The sequence below is a fragment of the Octodon degus genome, unplaced genomic scaffold (genome assembly GCF_000260255.1).
Source record: "Octodon degus isolate 3935 unplaced genomic scaffold, OctDeg1.0 scaffold00437, whole genome shotgun sequence".
NCBI classification, from domain to species: domain Eukaryota; kingdom Metazoa; phylum Chordata; class Mammalia; order Rodentia; family Octodontidae; genus Octodon; species Octodon degus.
Genome location: NW_004525013.1, coordinates 338,946 through 352,752, shown reverse-complemented (window position 1 = coordinate 352,752; position 13,807 = coordinate 338,946). Strand labels below are relative to the sequence as shown.

Here is a 13,807-nt window from a genome sequence, read left to right as displayed (position 1 = left end):
GTTGGCATTGGGTTTCCTCTATATGTTTCTGCATTTGATTCTTTACTTTAGATGCTATTTATTCAGGGTTTTCTTTTTTATTTGCATTGTGAGTTCCTCTATACCTTTCTGCAGCTGTTTCTTTATGATAGAAGCCATCGATTCATTGCTTTCAGCTGTGTGATTCCCAATTTGTTCTGTGTTAGTGTCCTCTGCACTTTTCATGCGTGGTCTTGGTTTCTGAGGTTGTATTTTGTTTCTTCTCATCATTTTGTGTAGCACTGTCTTCTGACCTTTGTTGTAAATCTTTGTTGTAGTTATAACCTTAACACGTACTGAAGTTCAGGTGCAGATCTACAAAGTTTGGATTTTCTAGATGTGCCTGCTTTGGGTCTAGTTACTGTTGTCAACTCCTTCCTGCTGCTGTCCTTGAGGGTGAACCTGTTGTGTCCCCCTGGCAAGATTTTCTGCTCCTGGACTTGCTGGGTGTTTCTATCCTCTACACTCTCTTCAGGGATTGCAGCTGCAGGGTTACACCCTGGGCATGTATGCCAGGCCTGAGCTGAGCCTGGAGCAACAAGTTGGAGCAGGGGAAAGGCAGCTCTCCCACACACTCACTTGGTCTGGGCTAGGACTGGGTCTGTGGGTTCCCGGAACATGGCAGAGATTCCTACTTGGTGGACCAAGTGGGGGAGGTACTGCGGAGTCGTGCCCTCGTCCCAAGGCAGTGGAGGAGGGTCTCACCCACTCTGCACCTGGGCTGAGAGCAGTAGTCGGTCCCGCCTGTGTAGGGCATCCCTCTTGATTTCCTTTTAATTGTATTATACGTTTTTACTATTATTTCGTTTTTCAATTATTACACTAGGGAGATAATATGATATTTTCACATATGGGGCTGCTTTATTTCACTAAATCCAGAGGTATATGAAGAATTCGAGTTTATTAGTCTTTATAGCTGAGTTATATTCCATTGTATGAAAGCACCACATCTCTTTCATCCTTTCCTTACATGTAGGGCATTTTGATGTTTACCAAGATTTTGCTATTGTATATTTTTCTGCTATGAATATAGGCACACATGTATCACTATGATATGATGTTTTCAGTTCTTTTGGGAAATTTCCCAGAAGGATGACAGCTAGATTGAATTAGATTTCCAGTCCTAGTTTTTGAGGAGTTTCCACACCAATTTCCATAATGGTTTCATGAGCCACCATTCCCACCCGCTCTAGAGAAGGGTTCCTTTTACCACACAGCTTCTGAAACATTTTTTGTTGGTTGGTTTCTTTGTGATAGCCATTCTCTCCGGGGTGAGATGGTATCTCAGTGTTGTTCTAATTTGCATTTCACTAATGGCTAGTGTTGTGGAGCATTTTTTTTATATATTTATTAGCTTCTTGTATTTCTTCCTCTGAGAAATGTGTGTTAATCTCAAATGCCCATTTCTGGATTGGAAATTTACATTTTGGGATCCTTATGTTTTTTTGTTCTTTATAAATTCTAGATAGAAAACCTTTGTCTGAGTACTTATTAGTTATGATTTTTTCCAAATTTGTGGGCTGTCTTTTCACTCTGTTGGCAATTTCTCTTAATGTGCAAACACTTCTCAATAGGAGGTCCCAGTTGTTAATTCTTTCAAGTATTTCTCATGCCATTTGATTTTGTTCATGAAACGTTTACCTATCCATATGTCTTCAAGATTTCCTTGTAGCTTCTATTCGAATAGATTTCGTGTTTCTGTGTTAAAGGTTAGATCTTTAATCCAACTCGACTTTAATTTAGTGCATGATGATATACCTGGGGCAAGTTTTAGTTTTTGGCATTTAGAGAGCCAGTTTTTCCAGCACCATTTGTTAAAGAGGCTATCTTTCTTCCAGTAAGCATGTTTAGTTCCTTTGTTGAAGATAAGGTGACTCAATGTGTTTGTAGTTCATTCTGCATCTTCAAATCTATTCCATTGATCCTCAGCTCTATTTTGTGCCAATATCATGCTGATTTTATCACGATAGCTTTAGAGTACAATTTGAAATCAGGAATTGCAATGCTTCCTGCCTTGTCTTCGTTGCCCATGATTACTTTTGCTATTCTAAGTCTTTTCTGATTCCAAATGAATTTTAGGAAAGATTTCTCTAGGTCTGTGAAGTATGTTGGTGGTAGTTTGATAGGAATTGCATTAAACCTGTATGGCAATTTTGGGAGTATGGTCATCTTCACAATGTTGGTTTTCCCTATCCAGGAGCATGGGATATCTTTCCATTTTCTGAAATTCTCTACAATCTCTTTTTTCAGAGTACTTTAATTTACTTGAAAAGATCTTTCACTCCTTTAGTTAGATGAATTCCAAGGTATTTCATTTTCCTTGATGCTATTGTGAAAGGTATTGTTTCTCTAGTTTCCCTCTCAGTGTGTTTGTTATCTGTGTAGAGGAATGCTATTGACTTTTGGGTATTGATTTTGTATCTTTCTATGTTCAAATTAATTGTTCTTTACTCCTATTTCCTAAGTTTTATATTTTTCTGTCTTGCTTATTCAGTTCTCTTCCCTTTTTTGATGCTTATTCTGTCTTTTTTCTCTATCTTTTCCTCAATAACTTATTTTATTCAGGTCGTTCAGTCCCTATGTATGGCTTATCATTATTCTACTTCTTTCCTCTTCCCCATCCCCTCTCTGCTCATCTATGGTCTTCTGGTCCACTTCCCTCTGGCAAAAGGTCCAATCCCTCTTTTCTTCAAGCAATGCTTTATTATACTTTGTTTTTTCTTTGCCTACTGAAATAGATAGAGAGCCTGCATTATTTAACCTCAACTGTCTAATTTACTTCACTCAGCGTTATATTTTCCTTCATCTGTCCATGTTCCTTCAAATGCTTCTTGTCCTATGTTTGAGGTTCGTAGTATTCCATTGTGTATAGATACCAAATTTTCTTCATGTTATCACCTGTTGATGGGTATATAGACTATTTTAGATTTTGATGTTATGAGTCATGCTAATATGACTATATTTTTAAGAGTTGGACAGAAACTACTTTATTCACTGACATTTTGATTTATAGCAAAAAGCTACACACAATTTGTTGAACATTCTATTTTTCAAGTTTGCCCCAAAACTAAATTATTAAAATTTTACAAATGTTCTGCAGGCCAATGGTAATTAAAGTTCATGGTAAAGATCAGCGCCATGGGGATCCTAGACGAAATTTTCAAACATTAAAAGCAAAGAGAAGATGAAACATCAACGTTTAAACAGGTTATTTGAGGAACTAAAAGCATAGGGTCAAGAAAAATAACTTGTTAAAGTCTGGAAAGGAGTTTCTAGGGTCGAAAAATCAGTAAAATATTCTTTAAGGGCATGATGAGGCAGAGGCTTTACTCAGGAAGTTAGGGTTGCATTTTCTAGAAGTAAAAGACATTGTTTAAAATTATAATTACTGTATGAGATGCAAATTTTCTCTTACTCCTCCCCCATTTTATTCCACTACTGTGTCTGACTTATACTGGCCAATTTACCACACCTTGTTTCAAATTTTCTGAAAAAGAGCTAGGGATGCAGCTCCGGGTGAAGGCTCTGGATTCAACTCCCAATAATAATCTTCCTTCGTCCTCATGGTGAGTTTTTCAGGAACTAGGTAGAGTTCATAGCCTCGCCTGTGTTGTAGGCTTCTACTTCTTCCTTCTCAGGCATTTCACAACCACACATTACCTAGGGTATAGGGAAGGTGGGCGGGCTGTTTTATTTGTGCTGCATGAAGGTCAGCACACTTGGCTTCTTTCGCTTGTCAGATCTAATATGACTAGTTGTGAATATCCAGAGATTAATATGATGTCTTAGTCTCTTTTGCAAAGATTCTGCATTTAGATTACAGAACATTGAAATTAGACCAATTTCTCTCAGATGATAATAAACAAAATAAATATGTCAACATCTAACATTTATTTTGTCAGAGATGGGTATTCTATTGTTATTTAAATATTTTAGGTCAGGGAATTCAGAAAAATAATCCAATGTAGTTCAGTAGTCCATAATAGTAGTGGGTTATCCGTAGGACTGGCAATGTCAGAAGTTGTTGACTTGAGCCTTTTACAGCTCAGTCTATTAACATGGCTTTACTTTTTATACCTCCTTTTTATAATTTTCTGCTGGAGAGTTAAGACCAAGATAAAGCAAAACTTAAATAACAAGAAATGTAACTTTTTTGTCTGATAAGATCAGTCAAATCCACTCTGGATTTACCGTGAAACCACATTCTGCAGTTTGTAGATCCTATGTCAGTGTCAGCTATGTGGATGAGTCATGGCCAAATTGATTGACCAATTTTCTCTCTGTGAAAGCCTGAGAGAATTTCTCTCCAGATGACTCTCCTTAGTCACATTATAGGTCATTGATCACTTTCCTTTGTGGCCCTATAATCTTGTTGATCAGAAAACTTGGGACACCACTGAGTTACAGGATGTTACAGTACAGGTTCACTTATGTCCTGAATCTTCACTAACCTTGAATGCCTAGGGCCAAAATCTTGGTTATCCTTGTAGGTCTTCTTTTTCTCAAATTTTTGGTCTGCAACTTTAAGTTGTTAACCCTCCAAAGGAGAACTAAACAAAAAAAGAGGGGATATAAATGAAGGACCAGTTTTTTTGTGAAATATCTATATATCTATATATCTATATATATTCTGTATATTTTATATATATTCTGTACATAGAAAATAGGATAGATGTACAGCTACTTTTTCTTTTTTTTTTTTAAAATTTTTATTTATTTATTTATTTATTAGAGAGAGAGAGAGAGAGAGAGAGAGAGAGAGAGGTGTGTGTGTGTGGCCAGCTCAGCCCACCAGGGGGCAGGGCTGGCTGGCATGTGGTGCTGGGGGATCGAACCGTGGTCCCTGATGCTTTGCTAAGCTTGTTCTAAGTAGGTGCTTTAGACCACTGAGCCATCTCTCCAGCCCTTTTTTTTTTTTTTTTTTAAAAATTTTTATTTATTTATTTATTTATTAGAGAGAGAGAGAGAGAGAGAGAGACTTTTTCTTAATTCATTGAGAGGAAATACTTGTACTAATTGTGCTTGGACAGGATATCATGTCTGCATCTTGTACTATGAATTATGGCTGCAAAGACAATATGCATTGTATTAATTGTTGTAACTGTCCTACTAACCTGTTTTGCAAATTTCTTATTGTTTGTTGTTTCTCAATAAAGTTAATTAAAATATCTAACATTAAAAGAAAAATGTTGATTCTATAGGAACACAAGTTAAGTGAAATTCTTGAACTCATAGGTATAAGACAGGATTTGTTTGGCCTGGGCATAAAATCCTGGACCTTCTGCTTGCCCCACTTGCAATTAGGTTGCTGACATTTCTCCCTGACCTCTACAAAATATTTTTTTTAAACAGAAGAAACCATAGCTAGAATCAAGAAGTGCAATTATGTCAAATTAAAAATGAGTTACATCGTCATGTATCTCAGTTGTGTCCCAAATTTTCTGATCAAGGAGATTATGGGGCCAAAGAGGAAAGTGATCAATGATGTATAGTGTGCCTAAGGAGAGTCATATGGAGAGAAAACATTCTCTGAGCCTTTCACGAGGAGCACATTCGCCAATTAGTGGCCATGACTCATCTACATGGCTGACACTGACAAAGGATCTACAATCTGAGGTACAGGATCTCAGGATAAATCCCGAGGGGATTTGACTGACCTTATCAGATCCAAAAGGTACAACTCTTTTTTTCCCATAATCTTATTGATAAACAAATAGCAATGAGACAGTTTCAAATCAAATTGCTAGGACAGTTTCAATAATTAACACACTGCATACATTCTTCTTAGTGGTTAATTGCTGTATAAGATGCGGACTTGAGATCCTATTTACAAACACCATTAGAACAAATCATTCTATTCATTAAGAGAATATAACTATATATCTATCCTAACCACTTTGAATATACAGATACAAAATGGACATTCATCTGTATACCCTTTTTTTTGGTTAAGTTCCATTATTTGAATATTATAGGTGTGCAAACTCAGCAAAATAATCTAAAAGAGTCCAGTAGCCCATAATAGCACTGGGTCTTCTGTTTAACTGGCAATGTCAGAAATTGTTGACCTGAGTCCCCCACAGCTCAATATAACAGCATGGCTTTACTTCCTATATTTTGTCTTCATACTTTTTTACTGGATGGTTAAGACCAAGGTAAAGCAGGACCTATGCAACAAGAATTGTAGCTTTTTGGTCTGAGAAGGTCAGTGAAATCCCCTCAGGATTTATCCTGAGATCCTGTAAAAGGTACAACTCTTGTTGCATAGGTCTTGCTTTATCTTGGTGTTAACCATCCAGCAGAAAAGCATAAAAATGAAGTACAAGAAGTAAAGCCATGTTGTTATGTTGAGCTGTAGGGGATACAGGTCAACAATTTCTGACATTGCCAGTCAAGTGGAAGACCCAATACTAGTATGGATTACTGGACTCTTTTAGAATATTATACCGAGTTAACAGACCTATAATATTCAAATGATGGAACTAAATAAAAAGGGGATATATAAATGAATGTCTACTTTGTATCTGTGTATTCAAAATAGTTAACTATACATATATAGTTACATTCTCTTAATGAGTAGAGGGATTTGTTCTAATAGTGTTTGTAAATAGGATATCATGTCTGCATCTTGTACAGCCAATAACCATTAGGAAGACAGTATGCAGTGTGTTAATTATTGAAACTGTCCTACCAATTTGATTTGAAACTGTCTCATTGCTATTTGTCTGTCAATAAAATTATGGAAAAAAAGAACATTCCACACCCCACCCCCAAACGAATTACACTAATGGAATAATTATAAAATGAAGTAACAGTCTCCAGAATGAGAGAAGAAGCTTTCAGCTACTTTTCAGGCAGAACAATAATGTACACAACATATAAATGAATAAAAATGTAGAGCACCTTAACCAAAAGGCTATATCAACAAGTAGATAAGTGAAAAAAGCATAGTCTTCTCAGAGTTTAAATTACAAGTGGTAAAAAAAATACACGAAAAAATTTTCTCATCTTTGACTGGTAAAGAAATTATAATTAAAACAATGCAAAGATTCCATCTCACATCTAAAAAAATGGAAGTCATTAAAAAGACATAAAATAACCAATGGTGGTGGGGCTATTGGGGAAAAGGCAGTGTTCTATTGCTTTAAATTCTCTATTCCTCTCTCTTTTTGTACCTTTGATTATTTCCTCTGGTTACTGTGCCTTTCTCTCTGTTTAGTCTTCATTTATTTGTAGTTTGTTATTTTCTATCTTTGTTTTCATTTTCTTTTATTCTCCCTCCTCCCAAAATCTTTAGCTGATACAGTGTCTTGTCATATGCCACTTTTTATTCTAATGCCAAATAAGTCATTCTTAATTCCTAAATTTTGCTTATTGTTTAAAAGTTTTTCTCTCTTGCTTGTTCATTTCCCTTGCCTTATTGATGTTTATTCTGTCTCATCCTCTATCCTCTCCTTGCTCTTCCTCCATCTGAATCATACACACACACGCACACACACACACACACACACACACACACACACACGAACCAAAGCACAAACATAAAAATGTCCTTTTAAATTGATATGGTGGATATGTAGAATTGTACAATCTTCATGGAAATCAACGTGGAGATTCCTCAAAAATCTAGGATTAGAAGTACCATTTAACCCAGCTATTTCCTGTCTGAATATTTTTCAAAAAGAATAAAAAAACATTGCATCGCATGTGTTTATATATAAATATATGTACCTGTATTTATAGGAGTACAATTTGTCATAGATAATGCTTAGAAATAGCCTAAATGCCCATCAACTGATGAATGCATAAAAAATAAATGGCATTTTTAATACAGTGGAGTATTACTCAGGTATAATACTCAGATAAAGGTAGGGCTGGTGATATAGCTCAGCAGACTAATTGCTTGCTCAGGTAAGCGCAGGGACCACAGTTTGATCCCTGGCACGGAATGCCACACTGGCTCCACCTCTGGGCATGCTGAACTGACAATGGAGTCCGGGTGTGGTGGAGCATACCTGTAATCCCAGCGCTAGGGAGGCAGAAATCAGGAGGCTCACTGTGAGTCTGAGGTGCATAATGAGACTCTACACACACACACACACACACACACACACACACACACGCACACACTCACATCCACACACACCAAAAACCCCCCAAACTTAAAAGAAAAATAAAGGCTTTTATATGTAAATGACTGCAACTAGAGGCTATATTCACAAGTGAAATAAATCAGGCCCACATGTGTAAACACTATATTGTCTCCCTAGTGAAAAAACCTGAAAAAGTAAGTGAAAACTGAACGGTGCAATAGATATAGTATAAGGGCAAGAAACTGAACAGATACAATTGGAATGATGGAAAGGAGACAAAAAAGGAAAACAAATTAAAAGGAAAAATCAAGTATGTATAAACAGATAGCTAAGATGATTGTACTACTGATTTCTGTCAGTGTTTTGAAGGTAACAGTTAATTTTTTAAAGCTTATATTAATGAAAAGAACCCTACATTTATTGGCCCTCAGTAAAAACATAAGGGTAGTCAAAACAATATGAACAAATGCCTTACAAACACTCCCAGCGTGAACCACTTAAACAACTGCCTTTTTTTACATATCATCATAACTTCCATTGCCTCACTTTCCTGCTATTTGAATTCATTGATCATTTCTAGTTGGAGACACTTAGTAGCAGAGTAATGTATAGCTCCTTTCAGCATGATCTGACCCAGTTGTTTTCTTGACTTTGTTTTAGGATGAATTTCTTCTGCACCATCAAATATAAGGTTCATGTACTCACCAAAACCCATAGTACAGCTCTCTATCCTCATATTCACTTGCTCATACAACCACACCTGGATCTGAGATCTGTTCTGCAAGGATTTGAAGATGAGGTTGATGGGCTACAGAACCACCTTCTGCACTTTCTTGCCTTGACCCTGGTATGCCACGGCGGAACCCGACAAAGACCACACCAGCCACCACCCTACCTCTAGCGGCAATTTCCCAATTTTTAGCTTTTTAAAATTTTTAAAATTTATTTATTCATTATTTTTCCCCATAATTTTATTGAGAAACAAATAGCAATGAGACAGTTTCCAATCAAATTGGTAGGACAGTTTCAATAATTAACACATTGCATACTGTCTTCTAACAGTTGAATATTCAATTGTAATTTGACCGATTTTATATATTTGTATTTGCAATCTGAGCAATTACACTGAAGACAGCAATGTGCAATAGAACAACAACTGTGGAATGCTTATAATGGTTTTAAAATTGAATTTCCTTTCTAATACCTTATCTATTGTTTTAAAATTCTCTTTAAAATAAAATTATAATAATTAAATTGATATGTTATACGGATTGTGACTCTGATCTTATAATGTTTTTTATGTTCCTTTTCTTTTGTACTTTTTTTCTTATGGCTCTCTCCAACTACCGTTTTTCTCTTTTCCTTCTCCTGGTATTTCCATGTCAAATTCCACAGTGTTTCTGCTGATTTCCCTCAAATTCCCCAGTTTGCTTTTTCCCACAGTGTGTGTTCTACCTTGATTTTACTCCATCCCCATTTCTCTTATTCACCACCCCTCCGCTGTCTGTCTCTATCAGCACTGCTTCTCTCTGTGTGGTTTCCATGTGAGTCACTTCTTGTTTTCTTATTGGTTGTCTCCCTGCATTCTCCATCAATTATGCATCATTTTACTCATTTTACCTGAAAGAGGATGTTTAAGATTCACATTTTATTAAGTTCAATATCAGATAACTCATCTTCAAAAATACATAGGATACAAAAATTCAAATGTATACAAAACTCACACATAGTCTTTGATACAATCAATTTTTACAGTCAAATAGCTCTTCAAAGAGAAATGCATGAGTTTCTCTATCTAAAATCCATGATTTGGGCCTGGCGAGATAGCTCAGTAGAATAAGTGCTTGCCTAGCAAGATCAAAGGCTTGAGTTCAATCCCTGGTTCTGCCAGAAAAAGGTCATGATTTTAAAGCCTGAACTAAGTAACTAAATTGTAGAACACATGTTTATGTGGACAAACACCATATACATGCAAGTATACGTTTTGTAACACGTATGCATGCAGAAATATGTGCACATGCAAAAATATATCCACAAATATACACACATACACAGGCTGATACAATCCGGTATACTTAATTCTTTTCATAAATAATTCAAATATTCCAATTTCAAATGTAATTCTAAATACACTAAGAACATCACAAAAATGAAATTTTATAATAAAGACACATACAATCTAGAATTGGATACTTAAACAAAATTCATTATTTAAATTATTTTAATTTTCAGAAATAGAATTGCATTGTCCCTTATATATTTTCAAAAATTTAATACCTGCCTTCTGAAGCATCAAGGGCGTATTGTACTTAAAATATAAAGGACAGGAATAGAGCTGTCACAGAATTCAGGTCCAGTATTTGTCATCACCCAAAGGCAGTGTGGTTGGAGGTTGGACTTTGGAAATGGAAAGACCACAGTCATACAGGGAACCCTTGGACATACTGGGCTGAAGAGCTCACATTCCCCAAGAAAGAAGCAGGACATTTACCTTGGTCTTATCCATCCAGTAGAAAAGTATGAAGATGAAATATAGGAAGTAAAGCCATGCTGTTATGTTGAGCTGTGGGGGACTCAGGTCAATAATTTCTGACATTGCCAGTTAAACAGAAGACCCAATGCTATTATGGTCTACTGGACTCTTTTAGAATATTTTGCTGAGTTTACACACCTATAATATTCAATAACGGAACTTAGAATAAATAGGGTATACAGATGAATGTCCATTTTGTATCTGTGTATTCAAAGTGGTTAGGATAGATATATAGTTGCATTCTCTTAATGAGTAGAATGATTTGTTCTAATGGTGTTTGTAAATAGGATCTCAAGTCCGCATCTTGTACAGCAATTAACCACTAAGAAGAATATATGCAGTGTGTTATTTGTTGAAACTGTACTTCCGATTTGATTTGAAACTGTCTCATTGCTGTTTATCAATAAAATTTTGGAAAAAAATAGGATGGATATACAGCTACATTCTCTTAATTCAACGAATAAGATTTGTGCTAATAGTGTTTGTGGATGGAATGTCATGTCTGCATCTTGTACAATGAATAACCACTGAGACAACAATGTGCAATGTATTTATTATTGAAACTGTCCTACAGATCTGTTTTGAAACTGTCTCATTGCTATTTGTTTCTCAATAAAATTATTAAAAAATAATAAATAAGAAAGAATCAGGACAGACTGCATGGAAAGACTTCAGAATAGCCATTCTTAGCATTCACTTGCAAAGCTTAAAAAAATCTAATTCAGTATCTTTGTGTGGTTCCGTTTCAAGTTCTCAAGTAACTAGATTACCGGAAAGTCTTCTCAGCATTCTTTAAGTTGAAAGATGATGCATATCTGGTAAGTTATGACTGACAGCTTCAAAACTAGTTCTGACACTTGGATGAGAAGGAAATTACCACTCCACAACTGGGGAGTAAAAGTCACATCCTGCTGAGTGCTTATAAAGGACGCAGTACCAACCAGAAGAGACTGAATGGACACTCTATTTTGTCAAGGCAGGATGAAGATATTGAGAGAGCACAAGAAAAAAATTTACGATCTTCTTCATTTTGGAAGCTTTTACTGGGACTTGAGTATATCACTGACTTAATAGAATGTGAACCAGACTATTTGAGTTTAGGTGACTCTAGTTTTCTTTTTGGCAGAAACAGAAACTTGTGTGTGTCCAGTTCATGAGAAGCAAGGGACATGCAGTTGGGAAAAAGATATTCATTAAGGCAGCCAAAGTTAGCAATAAGGTGCTGGGATTATGAAAAATAGGCATACATGCTTGGATAATGCAGGACATAGTATAAAACTTTACATACAGGCACACCAGGACAAGGATTCTCTTGGTGGCTCTGGTTACAGGTGAGGTTCTGCAGGACACATTTGCCCTATGCATGTGTCTGACCTGCTGCTTGTGCCTTTGGAGGGTGAACACCATGAAACCACTGGCCCAGAGCATGAGCCCAATACAAAGACCATCACTGATGGAGAATAAAGCTACATTTACTGAACGTAGGACTTTCCCATCACTTGGAGCAGAGCAGTACTCAAAGTTTATTTCATTTGTGATGTTTTTGTTTTTTGACTTAGCAGTTATTTGAACTGGAAAAATGATATTCACTATCATATTCAGTGTCCAACAGAGGGTAATGAAGATTTCTAAATACTTTGGGAATTTTGCTTTAATATTTGCCCACCTAGAGCTCCTGGGGACAATAATGGTGACCTGGAAGACACTCAGCAGACAGGTGCTGCCAATGGACACACCCCTACCCACCCGGTGAACATAGAAAATAAGTTTGCATCCAACATCAGTAAGGAAGTCCTTGACCCCCAAAGCTGCCATAGTCTCTGGGATTCCTCTAGAGAGAATGACCAGTGTGTTGGCCACAGTCAGGTGCCTGAGAATCAAATCTGAAGATCGAGGTTTGTATCCACTGACATAAAGGAACACATACTGACCTAAAAGAGACAAATTCCCTATGGTTCCAATGATGATCTGCCCCAGGAATAGCACTTCAATACTTACCTGGGTGGCGGTCATTCTGTTGTTTTCCATGCTCAGTGTTTCAATTCGTAGGCAGTGGACATGAGTTGTACATTGACTTGAACAGAGAATAAAAATGAAAATTCTCACTAGGCAGCTCAGACTTGTAGTGGACCTCTTGTTTCAGCCTCCACAGAAATGGAAGATTACCGTGCATGCCTGGTCTTGGTAGCCAACTTGACATGCACGGGGGTGGGAGAGCATGGTTCGTGGTACCAAGCATTGAACCCAGGTCCTTGTGCTTGCCTAAACAGGTGCTTAGACTTCTAAGCTATCTCCAAGTTTCCCTATTATTTTTATTTTCTTCAGAACTTTTGATTTGGTATTAGCAAAATCTGAGGATCCTCTTCAGTTTGCATACAACTTTTGGAAAACTGTCACTAAAGTTTACACATTAATGAAAAAAATTTACACTCATAATTGTATGATTTGTCACTATTATTTTTCTTTACATGCCAGGGAAATTCAGTTGCTACCAAGATGTAGCAACTCAATTAGACATTTATAGAGTTTCCTTTTGAACTAAAGTATGTTGCTTGTGAAAATATAGACAGATGTTAACTTATGCCATTAGAAAAGCTATTAAATGCAATTATGTTACCATATTTCATTGATTTTTGAACTTCAAACATAAGAGTATCTGCAGTTTCTTTTTAAATTTTTTGAAATGCATACAGAAATAGTAAAAAAAATAGAAACAATACAGAATTTCACTAAACAGAATGATAGAGATTCAAAAATGGTTGTTATATTGAATATTGTGGTCTTAAAATTATTTGCTCAGTTTAACAAATTTAAGTCTGTAAGATTGGAAAAAATATAAAAAGTTAAAAATGAGTGTAAATGGGGGACTCAGGCCAATAATTTCTGACATTGCCAGTTAAACAGAAGACCCAATGCTATTATGGGCTACTGGACTCTTTTAGAATATTTTGCTGAGTTTACACACCTATAATATTCAATAACGGAACTTAGAAAAAATGGGGTATACCGATGAATGTCCATTTTGTAACTGTGTATTCCAAGTGGTTAGGATAGATATATAGTTGCATTCTCTTAATGAGTAGAATGATTTGTTCTAATGGTGTTTGTAAATAGGATCTCAAGTCCACTTCTTGTATAGCAATTAACCACTAAGAAGAATATA

General features: G+C 36.2%; 1 protein-coding gene across 1 annotated transcript; it reads right to left on the bottom strand.

Moving 5' to 3' along the window:
* Positions 1–11,751: 11,751 nt before the first annotated feature.
* LOC101570016 (vomeronasal type-1 receptor 4-like) lies at positions 11,752–12,672 on the bottom strand. The gene has a single exon (XM_012513312.2). It carries the CDS (start codon positions 12,670–12,672, stop codon positions 11,752–11,754), a length of 921 nt encoding a protein of 306 aa, XP_012368766.2.
* Positions 12,673–13,807: the final 1,135 nt, after the last annotated feature.